Here is a 26,628-nt window from a genome sequence, read left to right on the forward strand (position 1 = left end):
ACACACGCAAACACACACACACGCAAACACACACATATGATCTGTTAATGTAAAAATGTGACCAAATACAGTTGGATCTTCAGCTGCTCAAATAAAAACACAAATGCCACTATTACCTGAAGCCTTTTAACATGTCTAACACGCTCATTCACACACACACACACACACACACACACACTTTTTCCTGAGAGACACTGCTCCTCGCATTAAACAGGGGAGAAGACGTTATTGGACAATTCTGTCTTTGTTTACAATGAAGTCCAAAATGCACTTCAGACAAATTTTTCTGTGCTATTTTTGTCTCGGTACCACACGTATCTCAGTGATGCTAATGTGAAGGAAGAACGGTCGTAGAAGAGAATTATGTGAGAGTTCATTAATACTGAAAAACAAATAACCACTGACAGACAGGATGTGCCGACGATGGACAGAGTCCAAGGAAAATATCAACTCTTATTTTCATCTGGCTCAAAACATCATGTAGTCACTGTTTTTATAGATATGTACCCCCACATACAGTACAGTGCATCTGTTCTTAAGTTTTTGTTTTATTCAGTTTTTTTACACTTATTTTATTCATGTTCTCCCTGTGTGCCTCAGATACACTTTAAGGATTATTAATAGAGAATATTGATAAAGTTTAAATTAACAAAAAAAAAATCAGAAGATTCAGAAGGTGGGTAAAAAATAAAAGCATTATAAGACACATCTTAATAAAGCAGGAGCCAGTATTCATACTTTGACTTTGTCAGTGTATTATCTGGACATTACGATGGTATACTTGTACATAATATTAATAAATAATAAGCTCTCCTGCCAGTTATTGTGGTTTCTTTTTTTTTTAAAGCACTGTGTCGAAGACAATGGAACATTTTATTCATACACTTAAAAGGTGATCAACTCGAAATAGCCTAGGTACACTTTACCACAAATTCTAGGTTGTTTTGATATTCATCACAAACATAATTGAAAAGATGCTTTTAGGAATCTCTAAGAAACATTTTAATTGATTGATGCTTAATTGTTTAAGAATTCACTCATTTTTTTCTGATTAAGGCTAACCATTAGTAACAGTATGTTCTGGCAAATGGTGCCACAAAATGACCCACATACAAAGTTTGCTCCTTAGTGATCTGAAAACCACCCGATTTACTATCCTATTTATTACACCTGTGTGGGGATGCAATGGTAGTACTTCCCCACAGCAAACCCGGTAACCTATTTAATCAGAAATGTGTGGAAAGAAACTCTAAAATCACCAATGAAATATTATGCTCTGTTTCTACTGTGCAAGTAGAAATAAAGAAGTCTTCTGTGCTCAGGTCACAGCAATGTCATTTGATATCTTTATTTATTACTCAGTGTCAACAGGCTATAATTCAGGTCCGAGAGGTTCAATTTATGTTTTCTTTATATGCTGATTGAAGTTCAACTGAGATCTGTCATACAGATCCAAGTGTGTTTTTACCTTCAGCCACCAGAGGGTGCTGCAGTTAATTTGGCAAATTCAGGTTCACAGAATAAGGATGAAAGGTTTATCCTGCAAAAGATATCTTTAAAGGCAAATCATTTAATGGCATATCAATGAAAAACAAACTGAAGAGAAAATTATGACTTTCTTCAAAGTAGTGTCATATTGTAGCACAAATCCAATGACAGGGACAACAGGTCGGATTGTAGCACCACCTTGTGGTTTTAACACCGGTATACATTTTATTTCACATGTTCAGAGGATGTGGTTAAAGGCACTGCACACACTCTGCCTAATTAGGCCTCTTCTCAGTACTGTGTGGGCGTGTACTCAGTGTTTGATTGACACGTCCTTCACTCTCCTTTTACCGTTGTTGCACCTGTTAGGGTTGGACAAATTAAACCTTTATCATTCTTTATTATTAGTACATGGAAGTCCAGTTGCCTTACGTAATCCCAGCACAGCTCTGCTTACCTTCAGCCTGAGCAAAGATCTAATCCGCCACAGTAACTGAAAACTCCTCTGAGGGCATACAGGGCCTTTAAAATTACAATGGAAAAATGGAAACAATTATTTTGGAGAGTCAAACTCAGCCACCCAGTAATAATATTTCAAAGAAATGTAGATCGAAATTTAAATTGATACTTGTCAGAATACGAAGAAATGAAACACGACTAATACAGACTCAAATGAGATCAAGGTATTTTATTTTTCAAACAATTCTGTATTAAGACATGAATTCATTCAACACAATTTTTTGAAAGTTTAAAGTTTATCAGTCTATGAAATACAATCTGGAGTTAACCTCTCACAAGTAACACAGACGCGCGCACACACACTAAAACATTGCAAAGATGTTTACCGTCTTAAAAAAAAAAAAGTTATTGAAAAAAGAATAATAGATATTGTAGTTCAGTCCAAAGATCCATGTCGTTTTAGAGCTCCCCAAATTTGATCTGCCTCACTCCCAGTTACAGCTGCTAATCCATTCATACGTCATTGATTAGAAATGTAAGCTATGCGAGAGGAGTGCCTCATCAGAATTATATATATTATATATATATATATATATATTTATTTTGATACTTAAAGTTCATAAAGGCAGTTTCTGGGATTTCATTACAGCAAAACAAGAACAAGCATCCCAAACGGTGATTTACAGAGAAGCAGTTATTTCTCCAGATTTCAAGCAAAAGTAAAGTACAGAGTGATTTCTGTAACAAGCGACACACAAACCAGCCTACATTCAGTCTGCCAAAGGCCACTGAAGGATCACTTCCTGCAAGTCACACTGACATGGACAGCTATGGTTTTGATTTGTTCAAATGCTTGTATTGCTTATTAAAAAGAAGTGTCATCATCCGACTGGACGACTGTCTCTCAGGACGATGTTCTACACCTTCAGCGCTCCACCGACGACTCAGTGGTGCCTCTGTTTTTCTGATGACAAACTTTGTGCAGTTAGACAAATTCAGCAATCAAATGTGTTCATGCTTGTGGTCAGACTCACACAAAGTTTCCCTAAAACTAATGAGTTGTGAGGTTCAGGTCTTTTAATGGCTCTTGGCACAAAATGAAATAGCACTTTGACACCTTAAGGTGCTTTTATGGAAGTCAACAACCAGAACTACTCTTCTGTGTTACAAACTGCAACCCATTATAAGAATGTCTGCTGCATGAAATTAGACAACTAGTTTAATATTTAGAAGTGACTGCCCCAATCAGGCAGATATTTATCACAAGGCATTAGTTATGATTTTGAGCTTGGAGCTCGTTTTTAAAATCAGTTTAATGTGTAAAATAAGGGTTTTCTTAAAATAGTCAAATAATTTACTTGCAATGCTATCCAGAAAAAACAACTGTCAACACAAATCAGGCAATAAAGATGATGATGATTAAATAAATTCTATGGTAATGAACCGCTATCTCCTGTGTACTTTAGACATTTTATCCTATTGAACTGCAAATGAAGTAATGTGATGTGCCACACTAAGCTTGTGCACCACAGCCGATGTACAAATGCAGTTAAGTATTCAAAGTAAATGTTATATAATGCAAGTATGTGTATTAAAGGAGAACTCCGCTGATTGGACATATCAAAGTATGTTTACAGGTCTTGGTACTCGTAGTAAGTACTACTGCATGTATGAAAAATGTTGGGTAAAGTGTTTTGTGGCTCCAGAGGTCCGATACATTGCCTCATGTGATGTCACTTAAGGCAGTGCTGGTCAGCGTTGGCTTACCAGACCTCTTCAGTCCGCTCCTCATCCCTTGTTGATGCTAGAGGCTACATTAGCCGCTACTAGCATAACACAGGCAGAACTCCGACCGAACCGCCAGCAGCCAAGTTGCATTGTGGGTAATGTAAGTGCCAGATTTTCACAAGAAAGATTGCTTGATTGTTGGAATAAAAAAAAATCTATATATCGCTTTTGACACTTTTCTTAAAATTAAACTGTCCATCTTAAGTCCCACTATGTTACAGAAGTGCTAAACTAAGTCGGTGGAGTTCCCCTTTAAGAACGCTCATACCTGGTGACAAAAATGCATCAACTTAAGTTGTCAAGAAATGATAACAGACCATTTGTCTTTGTCTGTATTCTGTACCATCGTCACTAATTGATCGATTATTTTACTTACTAAACGCTGTCTCTTTTGATACACAATCCCAAAGCCAGGAGCCAATAACCTCACCAGGGTCATTGCTGCGCCCTTCACCACCAGCGTGATGATCCTGTCATCACCTGAGCTTATTAAAAGCCTGTCAACGTTGGCAATTTACACCGGAGGCCAGATCAGACACCCATCCGCGAGTCACCACTAGTGTCTGAATCGCAGCCACAGCTGACTCCTCTGGTAACAAGAAGACTAGATTCACTGTAACCAACTACTTAGACTGATTACACACTGACGAGTTTGACGACTGCTGAGTGAATGAGGAAAAAAAACTCCATCTCTCTGTTACACTTATAGCTTTGATCTATCTGCCTTAAAATACATTGTGCTTTGATTAATAGAGCAGTACACATTTTATATAAATACAAATCTGTCTTATAGATGTACATTCACTTTTATTTCTCAGTATAGACTAATTTACATATTTTATAAAATAGGCTTTTCAGAATATATCAAGCTAATTTCCCCACTACAAGATTACACAATCAACACCTTTAAAGAACAAGCCTAACTCATCTTTGCTGCAAGAACCTACATTTTCTGAGCAGACATCACACACAAGAGTTGAATTTGTATCTGTGCACAAGTACCAAGTTTTCTCTACAAACACATTTCATACGTATGGCTTTTCTCTATGCTGGCTCCCACTGCGAGTAGAACCCTTTAGACGTTACACTGGATTATTCGGACATGTATTAACTTATCTGTTATTGCAACTTTCTGAATGGATAATCTTCTGATGATCATTTTAGGTTATGTGGTGCCAAAAAAGTATTTCAAGTCCATCTACAGGATATTCTGGATTTGACTTAAGAGCACTTAACTGGCACAGGACAGAAATCCTAACGTGGGAGCAAATATAGTTGTGCCTCTTCTTCGTGATTTCAAGTAAGAGACAAGTGGGGATGAGGGGGGCTCATAACCCATCCTTAAACCTCTCGCCTTCCCAACTCCAAGGCACTGCTTAAACTGTAAACATGGCAGAGTGATAAAAAAATTATGATTTGACCATAAAAAGTATGAGTGCCAGAGCTTGTGGTGGATTGTAACTGTGACATTTGAAATGTAGGCCATGGCACATAACAAATATTTAAGAATAAAAACACATTTGGGGAAAACAACTTTGATACAGTACTATATACTCTATTTCAATGGCTTACATGCACACCAAAGTATCTGCTCAAGATATATCTGTAAATGTAGGTTTACTGAAGTGAAAGTGCTTTCCATTTACAGTTTGTTTTATAATCTCACCATAAAATTAACCATCCATTTATATAATGATTAAACGCTCTCTGCCCTGATCATACACTGCATTCTTAATGGCTTTCTTTTTGACTATATAAAATATACCTCCATAGCTTAAAAAGCAACGTTTAGCAGACGATCCCATTGATCACGAGCCAAGATTCCTTTCATAGTATCCTAAAGCTTTTAACATTATCATGTCAGCATTTATTTATAAGCAGATTAACTAACTTGTTGAAAATTTCCCAACAACTCCATGCTGATAAGATGCATGATAAGAGTGGAGAAAAAAAGATGTTGACTTTATAATGTCCACCTGTTAAAGTGCTGTGGCGCACAGTGCTCTTATAACCAAGTGAATCATGTGTTGACCTACTCACTGCTGACAGAAAATCACAAAGCTACTTCCTGATAACCTCATATTTCTACCGTACTGCCTGGTGTATGTGGGAGCACAGTATCTCCCCTAGGCAGCTGCCAAAACAGAGCAGGCAGTAAGTTCCCTTAAAAAAAAAAAAAAAAGGGGGGGGGACTATGCACAACTAACTAACACACAGAGTGAAAGTCTATAGGGAATATCCCAAGCAGCTAATAAAGCATTATACCAAAATATTAGTGAGAGGTCAGCTGACGTTTTGGATGTATATACTGAAAGGAACATTGGTTGGTGATGTATAGGAAGATTTTCTTAAATCTCTAGTTGCCATTTAAGCCCAATCCTCCCCTTTGGCCTTGATTAATACCCCCGTTGCAGAATAGGCTGTGAACTTTGGCAGAATGTAAAGATATAAAATATATTAAGTCTCATGTCTTCCAGCCGTGTGCTCCAAAGTGCCTGATGAGATGGAGTCCTCTGTGGTATTGCAGAGTCGCCCTACATTAAATCTTTCCACTGGCCTAAGACAAATATGAGCTGTACCACACTAAGAGCTGTTCTACTGCAATCCCCTGGATAAACACTTCCCACAAAAAGATCCACACTAGTCAAATAGTCTAAGAACCGAAATATAATACAGTAGAGTAGATCGCTGTAGTAGAAAGGACTCCGAAAGTGATCTCGCTTAATCACTTTAATCTCAGAGACGCCTCCTTCCACATTTCTCTAACATCCTCATATGTTGTCATCATACTCCCTAACACTACCAGCCAAACACATTAACTCCCCTCTTCAAACATAGACTCCACAAGAATAGTGTATATTGCAATATAATAGCAATATAATTACAGTAAAATTAAGGATACCAGTAGGCTAATACCAATACAGAATCACTACATATAAATAACAAATTTTTGTATTTTGTAAATCTATGAAAACAAAAAGCCTGATGGTTTCACATAAACCATAGAAAAAAAGGCAAAGCAGGAGATTTCACAGTACTGATTCTGCGTACTGCACATTTATGAGACTTCTGATTGATTTTGAATATTTATTCATTTTTAAACTGAACTTATTTAGCTTTTAAAGCATTCAATGGTTACTTGCCATGATTAAGAGTTGCAACACAATTTTCCATACAGGCCAGAAAAAGTCAGTGAAAGCAGGACTTTAGGTTACTGTCTACTAAAGATAACTAAAAATATTTAAACAAGCTACTTTGTCCTGACTTCAGTGTCCCTTTGTAATATGGTCTGTTTGTACTAAATCCTTCCTTTAAGCCCCCATGAAATTGTGGGAGCCCCAAAAGAATCCACTGCAGATGGACGTTCCAGCATTTTATTATTTGACGTCCATGTGTCCGGTGGAGGATATATATGAGGCCTGCAAATGATTCAGATCTAAGTGATCTAAGTGTAAGGTGCTACCTATTTACAGCTTCATTTCGACATACAGTATAGGTAAATAATGCCTTCTTCAAAACGTACTTTAGAAACCATCAAGGAATGTTTTTAACATACTTCACAATGAGGAACTAAATATTCACGACTGAACACAGGTCCACCAAGTAAATCAAGACAAGAATATATACACAGTAGAAATTAAGAGATGGTATTAACATTTGAAGATCATCAGCGATTTTTTTTTTGTGATGATTCAAGGGAGAATGTTATCAGGGGGCCTCGGTAGAAACTGCATCTGGAGTAGTGTAGGCTGGAATGGATTTAGAGATTGTGTTTGTGTATGTGTGTGTGTTGTCTATGAGAGTTGAGTGTGTGTCTTTAGAGCATGAGTGCGTGAGTGAGAGCGAGCTGGAGAGAAAGATAGAGAGGTGTTCACATTTGTGTGCATGCGTTTTGAGAGAATTTCGGATGCACTTCCTTCTCCAAACCCTGCTGGGTTCCACACACTGACCAGAGCAGCTGTTCCTTCACCAGTTCATGATGCAGTTTCTGTTCAAGGTCATGAAGTACACCTGGCTGCTGCCTCCGGAGCGCACTGACGCAAAGAACACCTGAGGAACATCACGGACACAAAAGGACTTGTGTGTCAACAACATCTCTAAATTCAGCTGCTATTAATGACCTTACTGTCCCACTCTTTTGGCATCCCTCTTACCTTGTCGTTTCTCTCACAAAGGAACTTCAGCCTCTGAGCTCTTTTGTGCATGAAGACACCGTCCAGGTGGCCAGTCTCCACAGAACGGATCTCAATGGCCTTTTCTCCCCATCCCATGATCTGATTTGAGCAGATATGAGCTGCAAGGCAAAATGTAATATTAGTACAAGACAAGCTGATTACAGTTTACATATGATACATTCATTTTTATCCATGTAAGTCTGATTTTAGATTTGACCCGCACCAACAGATGTGGGCATCTCGCCCCACTGCAGGACCACGTCCTTGATGATGCGTCCGTAGGTGTTGACGTAGACACCCTCATCCTCATAGCACAGCAGCATCTCCATGCCATCTGAGCTTGGCAGGAACACAATTGCATGTGGTGTCACATGGCTCTGAATCTGTTGGAGACAAAAACAGAAGGGATGAGCTCTTGTGGGTTTCACATCTCACAAAACACAGATGTCTGACAGATGCAACTTACATGAACAGGGATATAAATGTCATAGTTGTTTCCAGAGTCCACGTCGATGGCATGGAAGCCAGCACAGGAACCGTAGATGACCTTCAACCTCTGACCCTCCTCCACTGTCAGGTCGACTAGGACAGGCCTGTGTGGCAGGTCTGCAAAAGACTGATTAAAAAGGAGTGGAGGGAGTTTAGGAGCAGAAAGTGAGCATGAGAAGATAATCAACTTGAATGCTCTTCTGGTTGACTGATCTCGCATAACTAATCCAGTTCACGGGAAAGGGGAGACTTACCTTGAAGGCCATGAATTTGTGATAAGGTTTAGGCGCCCAAGCATAGACTTCCACCGCATTCTTCAAAGCAATCACCAGGAACTTTATCCGCTCATATTTCACTAGAGAGAACAACCACAAGGCCATCTGACATCAGATACTTGTAATCAATAATTCACTGGGCCAGATGCATTTATGAGAATTTATCCGGAGTGGAATAGACAGCAGTGATAAATAGCCATCATCTGTCACTCACCCACTTTGTAGTGCACACACCCCTCCATCTCCCCCACAGTGGTCCAACCCTGCTTCTTCTCCACCTCTGGGTCATTGTGGAGGATCTTGTTCCTCAGCCAGGCCAGGTAGTAGACACGGACCTTGTTTTTCTTGCCTTAAAATCAATTACGAAGGAGAATCATTTTGTTATATATCTGATAAAAGCAGCAGTAATCGTCAACAAAATATCATTCATCGTAAAATATTTCCCATTTTATTACTCAATTGGCTTGACATCCTAATAAAAATAAGGTATTTAAAGTACAAAGTCAAAATGCAATGCAAACTAATCACTCTGAAAGCAGGAGGACAATTTGGCATCTTGTGTTTGGCATCCCATTAAAGACAGCAGTCTTATGCCAAAAGCAGACAGCTTTAACCAACAGTAGTGAGAGCAGACTGGCAATGAGCAGAAGTAAGGACCTGATATGGTGATGAGCAGGTTGAGGCCCTCCAGGACGTCCATCTGTTGGAACCTGCGGGAGTTGATGAGGGGGTAAACCTTGCCCTGACCACTACGGTCCAGCAGCTTCAAACCGTTCTCTGTACCCACCAACAGGTTCACACCTGGGGACACAAATATGCAAATAAATTGCTTTTTCACTTTGACAAGAGGAAAGGCAATAATTACAGTCATTTTATGCACCGCTAAAAGTAGTTTTGTAGTAGAACTCTTATTTGACATCTCCTATCCTTTCATTTTCCATTATCATTTTCACATCATAACCTGCAGCAACTCTAATGCCATGACATGACAGGAGAAAAATAAAAATAAAAATAGCTTTAATGAATATGTGATGCAACTGTGTTTGACGTCACCCAATGGATACTCTATCTACAAGCCTATTTGTACAAACATTGATACCTTTTCCCCGACAAGTCATCACAGAGGCAAAAACAGCTTGTGAGAAGTGGTATAAATTAGAAGAAAAGTATAAATTAATTTGATAAAAATAGCTTTGTTAATGATAGCAGAGGCACAGTGTTCTCTCATGAGAGTTATTAATGTCACACTAAGACAACTGAAGGTACACCAGCAGCCTCAAATCTAATTTTCATGTCACAGGTTTTCCGTCATATTTGCAACCAGTGCCCTGCTGGAGCTGGCATATTAGTTCTTTGACACAAAGTTGAGCCAGAGTTAAGAAGGGTTAAAGTAACTCGACTCGGATTTCTTTGCACTCTTTTCAATCTGTGCAACTCCAAATATGATCATATTTTGAATAATTAGTTAGTTTTAGGTTTTTGCATTTATACTCAAGTTCTAAAACTGTTCTCACCCCAGAGCGCAGCACACAGGATCTCAGAGTTAAACCTCTTCTTGTACTTGCGGATCTCAGGTGTGTCATTTGGGGGGCGTGTGTTGGTGGGATTGACATTCACCATGGATCCTTTCCTCACTTCCATCTTCAGCTGCTCAAACCTGGAGCCTACACACCAGGGCAAAATGGTACATGGTTTGGAACTAGACACAAATCTCCCATTCATCCTTTTAAAAGGAAAATTACAGTTGATTAACAAGCTACATTTTTTAAAGAATTTATGTTGTAATGTAATATAAAATATTATCTCAACCTTAAGCAAAACAATCTGTATAATTGAATTTCCCAAAGTATTTTACTGCACAAGAAATAATGCCAAAGGTTAAAGCAGTGCATACTTTTGCAATAAACTGTAGCTCTCTTGTTTAATGTTTAAGAAACTCCAAGCAGATGTTGCTGAAAGGCTGAAAGTCTGAAAAGCTTCTGACTCACCAGTGACAGACATGTTATCCCCTGTACTTCCTGGGGACTGATACATGCCCAGATCTACAAAGGTGGTGAAGGAGGACTTTCCAGATGCTTTAACCAAACCTCTGGACTGATACTGGTGGAGGAGAGAGGGTGTATGAGTTATACCGTGTAGTTTAAGTGAACATAATGGCTGTGGAGATTTTAGTTTGTCAAACTGAATTTAAAAAATGGATTTCTCTGTCTATGGCATTAAAACAGCAGTTCTAATATCTACATTTTGAATGAAGGTCCACCAACAAGCTGAACTGATTGTTATGAAATGAAATGTGTTATTGGTGGACTGTTTGGCTGGAATGATTGCAGATAGGGAATATATAAAAATAAACCAGGAATTTAGGACTGATATACTTAGCTTCAGTAAAACTCACATCATAAACAGAGTCCTTCCCAGGGGAGGAGTGAGTAGCTGAATCAGTGGGGGAGTGGGAGGGCTGCACCACATCTGGCAAGTTAGTGTACCCATTATGGCTCCGCTTCTCTGGGGTCTTTCAGGTAAGAGAGAAACACACAAAAACACACACAATTTCATGTATTACATAACATCAATGACAGACTTGAATCTAGGCTAATCTGCTGCACCAATTGCCAGGATATGACCTATTTGTCATGTCTCTTTATCATACCGCAGTGACCACAAGAAGTGAAGTAAAGTAACAGTCATGAGCAGAGTTGCTTTAAAAAGCCACGTTCATATTCTTCAATTAGCCAGTTGTTGTGTCTTTGAGGTCACTGATGTGCCACTCTTCTGCTTTCCGTCACCACTGTCTGACTGACTCCAAATAGTTATCTGACATGTCCAGGTTCTAGCCCAATGTCTAACTAAATGACAGTGGACGCTTCCCAGCCTCATATCTTATAGCAAAAACTGAACATGGAAGTTTTCACACTGACTGAAGCTCTATGAAAAGACTAGAAAAGATATCTGCACATCTAAATGTTTTTTAAATAAAATATTAAAGCCCTTATAAAGTGCAAGCAGATAACCTTTTTTGGTAAATTCTGTTTTAGTATACTCATCATATGTGGCAAAAATGATCAACGTCAAATGTAAGATATATGCCAATTGTAGATAATGTTCTCCAGGAAAGATTCACGAATTTCCTGAAGATAATTTACACCCTCTATGTTGTCTCAGTTCGAAACATATCTTACGCACATTCAGTGGTAAATGGGAAGACCTCCTGAAGATTATATTAATTGTCAAATCTACTGGGTGCCATAAATGTTGGACTGCCACTGTTTTAATCTAATCCAGCTGAATTTATATGCCATCAGTGAGACAGACATATTTACTGTATGTGTGAAAGTAATCAAAATTCTTCTTGTTTGTATGTACTGCACAATGTTTGCCATTTTACTTATAATAGATAAACTGCATATCTTTCCCTGATATTCAGAAATGTAACTGTCGATTGGCACAAATATTTGCACTTGTTGCATATTCAAATAAACACACACACAAAACTATTGCACTTCAGAGAAGGTGACACTTCCCACATTCAACTAATCATGAGCCACCTGCAAGATATAGGCCGTCTGTCAGTGAATCATATTGCTGTTTCTCCAAAAATCTCAAACATTTATGCCAATCTAACACAGGATGGCTTTCTATACAAAATAAAAAACAATATACAGTTGCAGCATTTACAGAAGGTCAGTTAACTATGCACAATAGGCTTTTAAAAGTTGTCATGGTTAACTCATGGAGTTTCTGTACCCAACAGCATTACCTTTTCTTCTTAAAATTACTAACAAATGTGGAATACCGAAGCTGTGGCTGTATAACATTATGCTCTATTGATGGCAAATTTGGTACTATTGCTATTGTATGACTGCCTGCCCTATGATTAATTTCTTCCTGAGGGCTTGTTGAACATTGGTGCAAAGCGCTGAATCTACATGCTTTTTGGCTTTGAGTGACAGTGAAACCTGACTGTTACACTTTTTTCCCTATCACACTCAATTAAGGCTGCATACAAAATATCCACGTAACGTCACATCTTCTTCATTTGATCAGTTATATGTGTAAAAGAACATAACGCTAAACAACAAAATCATCGTCAACTCACAATGCATTTTAAGTATCATTACGTATACAGATGACTCACCCTCTGCACCAGCATGGTCTGATCCCCATATCCTCCAGCTTGCTCTCCCTCTCCCCCCTCGCCCTCGTCTTCATGAACCACCATAGTGTTGACTGAATCAGTGTCTGCATCCCTGTGACTGAAATCAAAAGTGAAATGAAAGTCAAGTATGACGTAGGACCCCACGCTTGAAAAGGGAAAAGAATAAAAAAAATAAAAAAAACAGGAAGTATGGAATACTTTATTTAAAAGTAAAGTTAAATAAAAACAATTATTTGCTTCGTGAATGGTTAGTATTTGTAGGCGTTGGTGTTACCGGTCTGTGGGGCTTTCTTCCTCCTCTGCTCCTTCGCCACTTTCACTCTCCTCACTGCTTTCACTGCTCTCCGATGAGGAGGAGTAATCATTGGCTTTGACTGGGGGCCTTGGCTGCTCCTCAGCACGCTCCTTGGCAAAGAGGCCATGGTCCTACACACACACCACAGTTTACTTTAAGAATGCTTCAGAAAATGTTTTAAACATCATCCCAGCTATTCAAGAATGTGGCAAATAACACAACAGTATGATATACATTACTAATATTAAAGACAATCCAAACACAACTGAAGGGGAGGGGTCATCAGGTGGTCGGGCTCAGAAACAGTCCTAATACTCTCTGAATTCAGAGCCTTTCACCTAATGATATTTTGGGATGATTCTGAGGCATGGTTACAAAGCCTGGTGAGTGTGGGATGTCAACATAGTAACAGAAAAAATGCAAACACATTCAAAAAGAGCTTTATGTCGAGTGGAATTTTGTCTGAAGACAAACATGATTTACCCTATAAACAAAGGCAGTGTAAAAACATGCAATTCAATCTGTGTACTGCAGCCAATGAATGCAGATCAAAACGCATGCATCAACACGGAGCACTGCACAACACACAAAGACTGTGTTACTAACCTCCCCTATAGCTCTCTTGTAACTCTGCATTTTTGAGGTAAAGTCAACAAACAGGGATTTGAGAAGAAGAGAAACATGAAGGGAAACAGCAATAGTAAGAAGTACACGTGTAAAGGAAAGGTAATATAAGGAGAAACCCTTCAGTTAGTATACTATGTGTCCATCTACAGAAAAGGTGCATTAGAGATCAAGCTGAGCATATGTACTGTAAGTTACTGCTTTTTAACCTCTTAATATCTGGGCAATGTTATGTGTTGCATGCAGCCCTTCAGTAATGTTAAAACTAGTTTTATAAGTAGGGGATAGTGATAACACATCCAATATAATGTCTGTCTGAAAGAACCACTTACAGCAGGGCGCCCAGGGCGGGAGGAGGTGCGAGACTCCCCTGGCTTATGACGACTATCATGCGAGAGAATGGGCGAATCCATTTTGGAGGAACCTGCAAATAGTGTTGTAGAGTATAGTTATAATTCTGAAATCAGAGTAACTGCAAAAAAGTCTGCAGAGAAATAGCACTGGGGAGGCAGGGACTCACTGAGGATGCGATGCCTCTCTAGAGAGCCAGTCTGAGGCAGATTGGATATGATGCTCATACTGTCTCCTCTCTCCCAGCGATCATTGCGGCTGAGATCTGGATTGCTGCCATTAGGATACATTAAGGATACAAATCAGTTATCTCAAGTAGTCATTAAAACCTACCACCATTTAGGAGGCACTCATTTCTGGAAATATCTGATTATTTGGCTGTTTTCAGTACCTGGCTCTTACTGGATGCCTTATGCCAGAGGTCAGGTTGGTGTTGAGAGCAGTGGCAATAGACGCTGTCCTCTGTGGAATCTGAGGACAGCAACATTATAGTCTTACATTTACCAGTATTGTAGCTTAGAAAGTGACCAAAGATGTTTTTTTTTTTTTCAAACCCTGAATCCACCCATTATACAACAACAACAACAACATCATAGAAGACTGGCCTGTCGTCAGGTTGAAAGTATTCACATAAATTTAATCCACTGGTTAAGAGCTTTCTTTAGATGTAGACACCCAAGTACTGGGTGGGATTGTAACCACAACCAGCAAATGCAGGTCAGTTAAAACTGAGACTTTTAAATATCTGTTTACTAACTGTAGTTAAGCTAATATTATATTTGTGTTATGTGAATCTTGTTAAAAAAACATGCAAACTGTGGGTTTGTCCACCTACTGCTGAGTCAAAACCAGCCTCAGATCTCACCTTGGGTGGGAGTTCCACATCTGGCAGGCGAATCCAGGGGCCGCGATCTTCTCTGATTTGGTGTGCCTGTGGTGCCGGGGTTTCAGAAGTGGGGTCTGAGTTTTGACGAACCAGCTCCCTAGAGTGGATGGGGCGGGGTGTGGGGGTAAGGGAGGGATCCTGGGTGGGGAAGGCAGACATGGTCTTAGTGGGCTGGTCACAGAGGGATTGGGAGCGAGGGACAGGGGCAGCATAAGGCTTCAGTGGAACCAAGTGAGCCATCTGGAACTGCAGAGAACAGGAGCAGAACCAGCACATTGGAAGGGAGGGACAGCCGAGCAGAAGGAAGAGTGCACAAGAGAGTCCGAAAAGCAGGCCAAAGTGGAGAAGGCAAGGTTGTGTTTACGTTCCAAGGTAATTTTTAAGTGATTACAGATGGGTGGAGAGGAAAAGGAGGGAAAAGAGGAAAAAGAAATGTGTAAATAAGGTAGCGTAGACAATAAAGGGTAAAGCAGCTACAGAATTAGGGGCAGAAAGGCATAAGCAGTTGTATCTTGCATTGTTTTTTTATAAGCTTTCAATTAACTGAATTTTAAACACTTGCAAATACCCACCTTTCCCTGCCCCCCTTGGGGTTCAACTGGCCTCTGCATTGGTGGGGTCTGAGCAGACTGGACCACGCCTGATTGGCTGATTGAGTCAGAGCGTGACTGGATGGCAGTGTCAGACACAGTGGTGCAGATCTTGGGTGAGCCCTGTCTGTTGAGTTTACTTCGCTCCTCCACCTGAAATAAGGATGACAGTGAAGGAGGAAATCTGTAAGCCGGTGTACAGCAGCGGTATGTAATGCTTCAAAAGTAGGTAACATTGCTACCTCACGGGCCCAAGTAGGTTTGTTGTTTGGCTCCAGATTTTTGTTATAGTGGTAGAGCTGGGGCTTCTTTTCTTGCTGCTGTTGCTGCAGAGACACCAGGTAGGCATGCTCCTGCTGCAGCTGCCTCTGCAGCCGCTCTGACTGACGCTGTTCCTCCAGCTGCTTGCGCTTATACTCCTGAGCAAAAAAACACACTGCAGTCAAGCCGTTGCTTGCCTCAGACTAGACAACAACAGGTCAGGCAGGTCGTAACCCGAACCAATAAATCTGCAAACAGCAAGTCTGCATTCATCAAAACTTCTGGCAGAGGCTTACACATTTTGCTGACCAACACTTATTTCATCCACTGAGATAATAAATGTTTTGGGCAAATTTTATCATCCCTAGCGCAGTCCTATTTTTAGTACAGCAGTCAATTACCGACCCACATCAAAAGAATATTGATTGTGCATGTAGCTAAATCTTTTGGGCTGTATATTAAACAGACAGTGTAAAAGTGAGTCAGTTGACTTATTGGCTTTTCATTGTGAGTTGTAGGCACAGGTCTACCAGACTTTTGATGGCCACTGTGTTCACAAGGAAACAAGAAATTATGAGTTTGAACCATGAGTTACTCAAATTCACATTGCTTCTTACAACAGCAGAGATACAATTCCTATTTTCAAGCAGTAAATGCAGCAGAACTTTCTAAATGTCTCATATAAAGTTACATTTGATACATTTAAACAATTTTATGTACACAAAATCAAAATGAACTTTCGCATTAAGTTGAGCACTTGTTTTTTCTTCTTTCATTTGATCTTCTTGAAAACTGTTTAAACTGCAAATCGCTATGGGCCATAAAGCAAAGTGCTAGATTTCCAAGTCAATCTTCATTATGATGCTCACATATGGCCCACATGGTCTGGGTAGAGAGTGAAATCATGGGACTTTGCATACAAACACAAGAAAGCACTGTGGTGTTCCTCCACAGTAAGAGAACCCATTCTGGCACCTGGTGAGGATGCCTCACCCAGGTGCTTTCCTGTGTGGGAGGGGACTTTAGAGTAGACTGACAAACTGGAAGGATTACAGTACATCTCTCAGAGGTACCTTGAGTAAGCTCCTGTAGAAAAAAATATATAGGCTAAACTTTCTGACCAGCTGCCACTGTCACCCTGACGGATATGCAGCTACTGTGGATATATTAAATTCTAAGGAAAAAGTGTTATTTTAAAGCAGGAATCCTCCACACCTCCAAGACTCATAATGCCATTTATTCTCATTTTGTTCGTGGCCAGGCCATCGATTATGATATATGATGCGTTTATATCCATTTTAAATGCAAAATATGAGATCGTAGAGTGCTGATATTCCTTTTTGAATGATAAATTTGAGGATGGCTCAAAAAAGCAAACGAAAAGACCCCCAATCTCTGTTCTGAACAACAGATCAGACATTTGCCGAACACCTATGTTTCTGTTAATACCTTAATCTAATGGTAGCCCAATTGTCTTGAAATGTACAAATTCCCTCACAAAAAATAGCACCAGGAAATGTCTGAACATAGACTTTATCGAGCAATGAATTGTGGCTGACTTCACTCTTCCATCAAAGCCGTCCAGCAGCTCCTTTTGAATTCATGCCTTTTATTTGATTTCATTAGATTTTTTTTAGAGGTGGTTTAGTTCATTTCAATTCGACATTTTGCCTGTTACTATCTTCATTACATCTAATGAAAGGACCTAGAGGAAGGCTTTTACTGTGAACCAGCTGCAGGAAGTGTTAAGTTTGAATTTAACATTTTGATTAAAGGAATGGAGTTCATTAGAGGTGTATTACAACTGAGAGCAACAGGAGGGTGGCTTACATCTATTGTACACAATGGATGTATGAAGAGAACTGACTACTGTGCCCTAATCACTCCAATACAAGTAAGTCAATAAGTACATAGGACAACATTTCGACAAATCACAAAATAAGTTTTTGTGAAAGTCAAAAAATGTATTCATTGCTTTATAGCCGTGCCTTTTGTAATGACTGTGAATGGGAAAACGTTTTTTGGGGCCTGTGTATATCATGTGATCCTGCAATATCAACTGTAGCCACTATGTCAAAATAGCTTTACCCTGTTTCTTGGAGTTTGTTGCACATATCACCTCTGCTAATTGCCCCTAAGCATGGCAGTGAACCCCCCAAACTACTCCAGAGACACTGTCCTGTCCTCTTGTCCCTATGAAAATATGCAAATACACAGGGATTATGCATATATGTAACTTAGTTAGGAGGGATATGTGAAAATGATTTATATTTTTAATATTTCAATTGCCTCATGCATACAGTAGTGAGGGTTGGGCCCTTTCTCCCACTGTGCTATGTCTAGAGTGTGGCAACTCTTCCCTTCAGTGTAAACACTGCAATCTGCCCAAAACTGCCCCCAAAATCTAGGTCAGTGCATGCCTTTTCAAGACATGCAATATTGTGGGAGATACACCCACACTCTGCAAAATGTAGAATATATCTACATCAAGGGGCTGCACATCTAGAACCTGAATCTGCTTTATTTTGTTACAAATACAAGAAGAGCTGTTAGAATCTGATTGTAAAAAATTATTCTCAACAACCTTTACTCCACCTAAACGCCTCCGTTCCCAAACATAGGCAGACATGTAATACTGCAGTATTTCTTTTGACGAAAACAGAAAGAACATACATATTGTTGTGACAATACACTGTAGTTTTCTGTGCTGATCAATAAATCTCCTTTACTGATGACGTATTATAGTCAAGAGGAAGACATGGACACCTCTGCAGTCAAAAAAAGATAAAGGACTAGTGAAGACTAGTTACCATAAGCAGTGCTTGTTCCTGAAGCAACTGCTGCTGAAGGATTTCTAACTGCCGCTGCTCTTCTTCTAACTTATGTCTGATGAACTCCTGAGGAAAGGTAAAAAGGTAGTAATGATGGTGGGAAAAAGGAAATGAAAGTATATGGAGGATGGGTAGACAACAGGGGCAGATAACAGTTATGTAATGTTATTCCAGTGAACAGAAAACTATGTACTGTACTGATACAAATCAACAACTCCAACACTGAATTTTCAAGACAAAACATGCCCATTGAGAAGTTGAAGGAGAGAAATAAAAGTTACAATTAAAACACAATATCACTGTGTAGCACTACATAGAAGATTGTGATAGATTACTACATAAAGAGTAATTGAAGTATTTTGCAGTACATTGAGATTGTTATATGGTACCATACTAACATAAAATCAGTATTTGGCATTACAAGTTGATGGTGCTGTGATGCCAGACTCTTGTGTTACTGAGGGTAGACTGGAAACAGAGCATAAGAGACGCAGAGAGCTCACCCACAGAAAACTCATCTCTGAATAAATACACTAATTTAGACCCTTGCTGCTATGGCAACCTACTCGTGGAATTTCACCACCAGAGCAACTTGCAGAGTGTTGCCGGTGGACACACCCACACTTTGCAATGATTGGCTGATTGCAGCCCCCCGTCTCTTGTGGTTGGTTACCTGCTCCCTCTCAGCCAACCTTCTATCTTCCTCCCGTCTCATATCGTCAAGTCTCCGATGGGGACCTTTTTCTTGCTGCCTCACCATCTCTCGCTCTTTTCTCTGTTGCTGGGAGAGAAGGATGACAGAAAAAAGAGAAATGAGCATAGAGGCTATGTTTGCACAGAGGAAATTATTATGGATAGCCTGCTTATACGCAAACCCTCCCTTGTTTTATGTGCAAAGAGCTGGGGGAAAAAAATAAATAAATAAAGGGAGCGGGAGTGCAGGGCAGAGAATAGAGGCTGTGAGTCATTCTCACAAACACACAAACACACACACACCTATTGCATCCTAATCATCCTCCAAGTGTGCTGCTTTGATTAAAACTCAAACTGACCACAGCTATTAACTGTTGGCATGGACCAGTCTTTATCTGCATTTTTAGGGGACACCGAAAAAACAATGTTTACCTGGTAGTGACACAAAACAACTCAGAGCTCTTCTGAGCTCACTCAGTTGTTGTTGGCACTGTACAGTTGAACAGAGGAGACAGAGGAGGAGGTGGAGGTATATTAGGAGTTCAATCTTACTGCAGTAAAATACCTTACCATTACTGCACAATGCTTCTAATAACAAAAGCAATATCAGTGTAATTATGTGTGCCTCATTCAAATCCCACATAACTCATCGAATATTTCACAGCTGATGAGCTGATGAGCACAATGAGCTGAGTTGTTATGCAGATATGTCATTCAAAAACTTCAGAAAGTACATTTTTACTTAAATAATGTCTAAAGTCCTGTATGTTGGACAATAACACATTACAATAAAACATTTAAACAAACTGATGTATGTGGTTACATGACGCATAAAATGACCATGATCATCTGACTCCACCAGCCAATCACTAATTAATTGCTACTAAAGGCTAATGGCTACAGAGTGTAAGGAAAGCTTTTAATGTAGCTTTATGCTGACTATGACAACATTTTCTAGACTATACTATAGACACTTTTAGACACTATATTAGATTTATTTTAGTTCAGTTGCCTTCTGGGCAGAGAAGATGACATGTTGAATTGTGGGGTTGTGAAATAGCATTTCAAGTGTACATTGAATGCTACAGTATTCAACAAATGCTCGTACTGGGCAAACATCTTTAACCGAAGGCAGTGGGTAGTCATATTATTCCACACTGTGCAGTTGCAAACACTGTTGACATCATTATATATATATATATACACACACTGTACAAACCAACATGTAGAGTAAAAGATTGTTTTTGGTAAAAGCTTTGTGGGTAAAAGTAATATATAATAAGAATAGGATTATATTTCAGTAGTGATCCAGATCTGAGATGGCCAACATGTATCACAGGTCTCTGCATGTACTTTCTAACTGTGAATGTTATGTAATTTCTCTCTGTCATTTCTTGGTTACACTGTCCGTTGTTGTTAGCTTGCCTGCTTTAATTCCTCAACCTTACAACCTTAAGGAAAAGCATAGATTATAAAAAAACGTTTCTTTACGTTATACTAGTCAAACTACGTACTGTACTGATACAGTCAACGCATGCAGCCTGCAGAGCTGGTTCACAGCCTCATAACAGGCAGATTAGTGGTCTCAGTGTTGAGAATGTCTGACCCCTCAGCCCCCAATACAACTCACTAATCTCAAAACTCCTTAAGGGTGGAACTACATTTACACAGTTTGTATGCATTTTACAAACTTCATACTCACAAATCATTTCACTCTGGGCGAATGCAGAATTAATAATTCATACGTGTTGCAAGGAGCTGAACTTTCTTTCCCATTCAATAATCTGACTATATTCCGCAGTGTTTACATATTTATTTACATATTTATTTACCTATGAATGTTAGTGAGCAAAAAGGTACTGTTGCCAGTGAAGGTGACCTGAGGTTTTGTTGAGTACTTGCAGGTTGTTTAGTCAGGGAGGCTTTGAGCTGGTGGCAACTGGCTAGGTAAAGTGTACTGGTGTGTATGTAGTGCACAGGCCTCAGGCCTTCAAAATCTACTGTTACATGTATTATTTTATTACATATTAATAATATATTACTTATGTTCATAGTTTACACATCTACCATATAGCATATGGCTTAGTAGGGCCCACAATAGAATGAAATTCATAAATGCAGTGCACTTATAACCAAAGCAAGCAGCGGCAAACCAAATACTGACCTGAAGATTGGAGGCTTGATAAAGGGCGTATAAAAGGGCAGACACATTACAGACAAGGAACCTGATATTTTGGTTGCTTGGTACAGTTTAGCTTTTAATTAAAAAAAAAGTGCTGTTGTGTTGCATAATGTATTATGGTGAAAATAACATCCAGGAAAACCACTGTTCCATCCCTGACTAAATAAATGTATTACAATGAATCCAAACGAGCACCAGACAACAAAAAGAAGGAAGATGGCGAGAAGCTATGAGAAAACCCAAGTTGAAAAACCCAAATACTGGAACATTAAGAGTTAACTTTGCAGAACCCCAAGACAGAAAGAAAACAAAAGCAAGAAATATATCTTTGATTTCCACAACAGAATAATTGAACATTTTTGGAAATACGCATATTTGCTTTCTTGCCTAGAGCTGATGATTGATAGCAGTCTCAAGTCTTTGTGGGGAGTTGGTAGAAGTATTTTTTAACTTTGGAGAGAGCCAGGCTTGCTATTTCTCCCTAAGCTAAGATAAACGTCTCCTGGCTCTAGCTTCATATTAAGTATACAGATATGAGAGTACCGTCATTCTTATCACCAAACAACTTAAAAAGTATCAATTCCCTGATTGATTATTACCTCTTCAAGTCGACGACGCTGTTCCTTCTGTTCTTCAATGCGTTTCTGTCGGTCATGCAACAGTTGCCTCTTGTGTTCCTCAGGGTCCCTACGCTGAGCAGCCAGTTGGGCCTGCTGCCTCTTGTGAGCCTCCGAGCGCTCTTTGTTCTCCTGCTGCAGACGCTGGAAGTCCCGCCTCAGGGTGGACTCACCGGGCACATTGAGGATTGAACTGGTGACCAAAATTGAAGATATAAGGGAGAGGATTTTGGGGACAATCATTCGCACAGGGAACACAAGCCAAGGATTCATACTACTTGTACAGAGATGATCAACTGCAATTACCTTGACTCTCGGTCATCTCCACGATTTTCATCCTCTTCATCACTACCACTGTACTCATACTCTGTCTCTTCTATAGGAAAAAAATGAATAAATAGTCAAACATCACATGAATAAACATTGTGGCATACTAACCTTCAATATACTTCTGATAACTGTATATGAAGAGATAACGTAACTTGTCTTTTTATCTCATTTTCATTTTCTTACCTTTCTCTCCCCTTTTCTTGCGCGTACGGTCAATATGATCTTTGAGCTGGATTCGGACCTGGCGCTCAGTGGGCTGGTCCCTGATGAAGGAGTGCTTGAGCAGCTGCTCTGTGGATGGTCGACTAGGATATGTCTTCACGAGACAGCCCTCTATAAAGTCAATGAATTTCTTGGACCTGTGCGGAAGGGGTAGGTTAGAGGATGATAAGCTAGTGAGGGAGAGTGGGAGGATGGGGAGGCATGAGATATTTAGCAGTTGGGCTGTTATTGCCCAGAATCCTGAACCAACAATAATCAGAGAGATTCATGTGGTGCAAGGTCTGTCTTTAGCCCCTTTGACATGTCCAGCCTTTTTGGGGGAGGAATCGTATGTGTGAAATTTCTAGGAATAAACAAGTGTGAACTAAAGTATTTAAGGTTCCCAGTTCATGCTTGCAGTCTTGTGTGACGCTGAAAAAAACCACACCATTCTGCACTGATCCATTTCATTCTACAATGGCTTTACAGAAATGATTTGATTGACAGGGGAGCTAGTAGCTGCAATTAACCAGTAAACAGAGTGAACAGTACATAACAATCTGAGAAAATATTTTACTTTTACTTGTTACTCAATTTCACTCAATTTGAGCATAACATGATCACTAAAATACAATACAATGTGCTACATTGACCATGCAATGGCTACTATACCTATATGAGGTCAATGATGTTGTTGTTGTTGTTCTTGTATCCATCTCTTACTTATGTTTTTGTATCTGCATTACTGTTTATTTTGAGTCTTTATGGTAACACAAAACGAGTAGCAGGAAAAGTAATAGGAGCAAAACAACAGGGCAAGAGAAAGAATATGACAAATTAGTTTAAATGAATACAGCTTCTTGTCTTGCTCACAATCATATCTGTCTCAACACTGGGACAAAGCACGAGACCTCTCACACTTTTAAATCTGAGTGAGGGACAGCTTTGTATTTCTCCTTGTTCAAGCAGCATTCTTTCCATTCAGTGCTGTATATTTGGTGGATTTAGCTAACCATTGCAGATCTTATTGTATATTTCTATAATTTATTGTTATGTCAATACAAAGAGATGATCTTCAAATGTGTGTGTGATGCACCACATACTAATGTTTCCATGTCATTTTATAGGGGAAAACATTGGAACAGAATTTACCTACCATGTTATTTACTTAGGTTAGCAATGCACTTTTTCCTAGTGAATATTTGTTTGGTGGCTTGTTTAACAAGTTAAGGTGGAGTACAAGTGGGTTAGATAAGAAGGAGAGTTTATGAAGAAAGCTAATGTGGGTTGTTGTACAAAGTCAGTGGCTTTTTGTGTTGTGTAGCCGGCTGCTGTCCGGCTCAGTGTGACCGTCTGCTCTGCCTATGACAGAACACAGATGTTACTGCGTTATGTAAGATTTGATTGGCTGTGTCAAAGTAAGGTCTTAATCTACGTAGACGGACACAACAATGTTCTGTAAAATGAATGCAAAACTAGTGGGCGACACCAGAAAACCAAAAAATGTTAAACATAAATGTATCCCATTTGATCTCTGAGACAAGACAAGTGACTTACAGAACAGATATGGTTGATGTAGCAGACAAAAAATTAATGTTGTCTGAATGTTAAAAACTTTCTCTTCAATCTGCCTTTGGAAACGTGTTCAGGTCTTTATACACATTTAACATCATGTGAAGGGAGCCTGTTAAGTGTCTAGGATATTGTATATGTAAAAAAAATGCTTAAAATGAAGGAAGAAGCAGGATGGTTGATAACTCACCATTTTTTGGATTTAAGTTTCGGAGGGGGATTCCTGGGAATCAGGAAGAGGGCTCTCATCGGGTGCATGTCACACAAGGCTACAGAAATAAAGGTGATGGTTAGAGTTGTTAGGTATTAATAAAATAATCATATCCATGCTGACATCTACGGTACAAAAAAAGAAAAAGGAAAAGGAAAATCAAAATACATTTCATGTTCCACCATTACACATATTCTTTGTATCCTAAAACATGGTTAGAGCTGCTGTTATCCAATATTTCCTGGTGCCCCAGGCTTATTGTTACACTGAATGTAAGAGCAAGGCCTGTGAGTCATTGTGTTCCCAGCGTAGGTAGGTAGCTAAACCTGACTGGTTAGCTTTACACTTTGACAGTAAATAGGCTTTTGTAATGCAGTCTTTTGGACATATGCAACGTGACTGAGACAGCCAAAGAGCCACATTAAAACAGAGGTCTCACAGTTAAATTGATAATAACGTATATAACGTGCATGTTTAACATGTATTACAAATAGTAATGTTTAAGCAAAATTAGTATTTATTCAGTAGGTTTGCATTGTTTATTTTTATTTAAAAAGGAATGGATCACCCACTGACAGGATGTTGGCAGTTTTGTCAACATCCTGTCAGTGGGAATGGTTGAGTTTATAAATACCCAACATAACAGAATGCTCAAAAGTGTATGAAAAGATGCTTAATAGTTAATATGTTTAAAAACAATTTAACAATAAGTCACCATAAAAATACAGCTCACAATACAGAAGTACACTATACACAATATCACATTAACCTACTGTGCAAAAAACTACAGCAAAGTCAGGAGCACCACTCTGTATCCTAGTCTACGGATCCTACTTTCATTTATTACCTTGACAGCACTTGGGACAAACAATTTCTTGTAGATATTTCTATTAGCCACCTGTAGTCTATAACGTCTCCCTGAAGGTAAAAGTTCAAATTCACTGTACAGTGGGTGAGAAGGGTCCTTAATAATTCTGTCAACTTAACCTTCATCATACATACTACTTTTTTAAGATTTTGGAGGCCATGTTCTCAACAAAAAAATGTTAAATATGTTTCTTCATATTTTTTATGTTAAGGTAGGTCATGTATTTCAGAAGCATTTTTTGTTATTTGATTCGGACCAAATTTCCCAGATCCATCATGTAGGACAAAAAGGAACTCAGTACAGACATTCATAAGAAACACACAAATTTCTGGTAGCAACTAATGATGATTGTCATCACTGATAAACCAACTAATCAAAAACAAAACAAACCATTTATTATGTAGTTAATGACAAATGTCTATCTTAAGTTATCAAAGACTAATGTGGTGTTGTGATATTGCTTATTTGTTTGGCAAAGACATGAAAAATTAACGGATTAATAAAACTGCCTTCCATTATTTCCATATTGGCTCATTTAAAAACAAGGAATATTGTAATTTTATTAGTGGAAAACATGCTACATAATGAGACTGATGGATTGAGTAAGTACACACTGCATAATTTATAATGGTACATCAACACCAGCTTGACAGTTGGCCTGTATGCCTTATGCCATCCAAAGCAACAGCAACATGGTCTGTAGGGGCTCAATGTAAATGTTTTTGAGACAAAAATACTTAATTGGCATAATGATTTGTTTCTGATATAATAATTATTAAAAATACATCAACCCCCTCTCCCTCATTCATATATATATATATATGTTTCATATTGGGCCATGATTGGCTTCCAAACTAGTTGAGATGGCACAAATCATACTTGCCAATACATGCCTTAAAGTCTTTTAATGTTCACGTTGAGTACAGAGAAATTTCCCCTTTCAGCAGATGAATATAAAAAGTCTTCCAGTCTCAAACTCTCAAACATCAAGTGACGTAACTAAACGCAACAGTTTTAAAGGATTTTAGTAGAGGAATAATTCAAATTTATTCAAAGAGAGCTCAGTGTGCCCCCACCTCAATAATTAGCCGCAGGCAGCTGTAAAATTCAGGCGGAATGAAGACACTGCCCATAATTGCAATTTTTTTCTTCTACCACTTTAATGTTAAATGCAGTACTAAGGAAACTCAATAAGTAAAGCCCGTTACTCATGTCGAGCTACTGTGAAACATGGAATTTCTTTCCCAAAGCTGAGATCATTTATTTTGCAAACATTTTGGCTGCTA

General features: G+C 39.0%; 1 protein-coding gene across 6 annotated transcripts in view; it reads right to left on the reverse strand.

Annotated features, from left to right (window-relative positions):
- Positions 1 to 2,156: 2,156 nt before the first annotated feature.
- Positions 2,157 to 26,628, reverse strand: part of mink1 (misshapen-like kinase 1) — a 32,929-nt gene continuing 8,457 nt past the window's right edge. The window contains exons 8-32 of one of the 6 annotated variants that reach the window (XM_035666835.1): positions 24,454 to 24,532; positions 22,674 to 22,849; positions 22,467 to 22,536; positions 22,143 to 22,353; positions 19,342 to 19,449; positions 18,648 to 18,734; positions 15,819 to 15,992; positions 15,559 to 15,729; positions 14,966 to 15,232; positions 14,492 to 14,571; positions 14,270 to 14,373; positions 14,082 to 14,173; positions 13,732 to 13,755; positions 13,105 to 13,256; positions 12,810 to 12,927; positions 11,070 to 11,186; positions 10,663 to 10,774; positions 10,189 to 10,338; positions 9,332 to 9,475; positions 8,889 to 9,023; positions 8,654 to 8,754; positions 8,377 to 8,526; positions 8,134 to 8,293; positions 7,890 to 8,029; positions 2,157 to 7,785 (exon numbers count right to left, since the gene is read on the reverse strand). In XM_035666835.1, coding sequence (XP_035522728.1) covers positions 7,702 to 7,785; positions 7,890 to 8,029; positions 8,134 to 8,293; positions 8,377 to 8,526; positions 8,654 to 8,754; positions 8,889 to 9,023; positions 9,332 to 9,475; positions 10,189 to 10,338; positions 10,663 to 10,774; positions 11,070 to 11,186; positions 12,810 to 12,927; positions 13,105 to 13,256; positions 13,732 to 13,755; positions 14,082 to 14,173; positions 14,270 to 14,373; positions 14,492 to 14,571; positions 14,966 to 15,232; positions 15,559 to 15,729; positions 15,819 to 15,992; positions 18,648 to 18,734; positions 19,342 to 19,449; positions 22,143 to 22,353; positions 22,467 to 22,536; positions 22,674 to 22,849; positions 24,454 to 24,532 — 3,206 coding nt within the window. In that variant the 3' untranslated portion in view covers positions 2,157 to 7,701. Of the gene's footprint in view, positions 7,786 to 7,889; positions 8,030 to 8,133; positions 8,294 to 8,376; positions 8,527 to 8,653; positions 8,755 to 8,888; positions 9,024 to 9,331; positions 9,476 to 10,188; positions 10,339 to 10,662; positions 10,775 to 11,069; positions 11,187 to 12,809; positions 12,928 to 13,104; positions 13,257 to 13,731; positions 13,756 to 14,081; positions 14,174 to 14,269; positions 14,374 to 14,491; positions 14,572 to 14,965; positions 15,233 to 15,558; positions 15,730 to 15,818; positions 15,996 to 18,647; positions 18,735 to 19,341; positions 19,450 to 22,142; positions 22,354 to 22,466; positions 22,537 to 22,673; positions 22,850 to 24,453; positions 24,533 to 26,628 lie in introns of all 6 variants that reach the window. The other 5 variants (XM_035666838.1, XM_035666834.1, XM_035666837.1 and 2 more) reach the window with 5 other exon arrangements.

This window comes from Morone saxatilis, unplaced genomic scaffold (assembly GCF_004916995.1).
Source record: "Morone saxatilis isolate NCDOM2014 unplaced genomic scaffold, NCSU_SB_2.0 Contig20, whole genome shotgun sequence".
In the NCBI taxonomy this organism is placed as follows: domain Eukaryota; kingdom Metazoa; phylum Chordata; class Actinopteri; family Moronidae; genus Morone; species Morone saxatilis.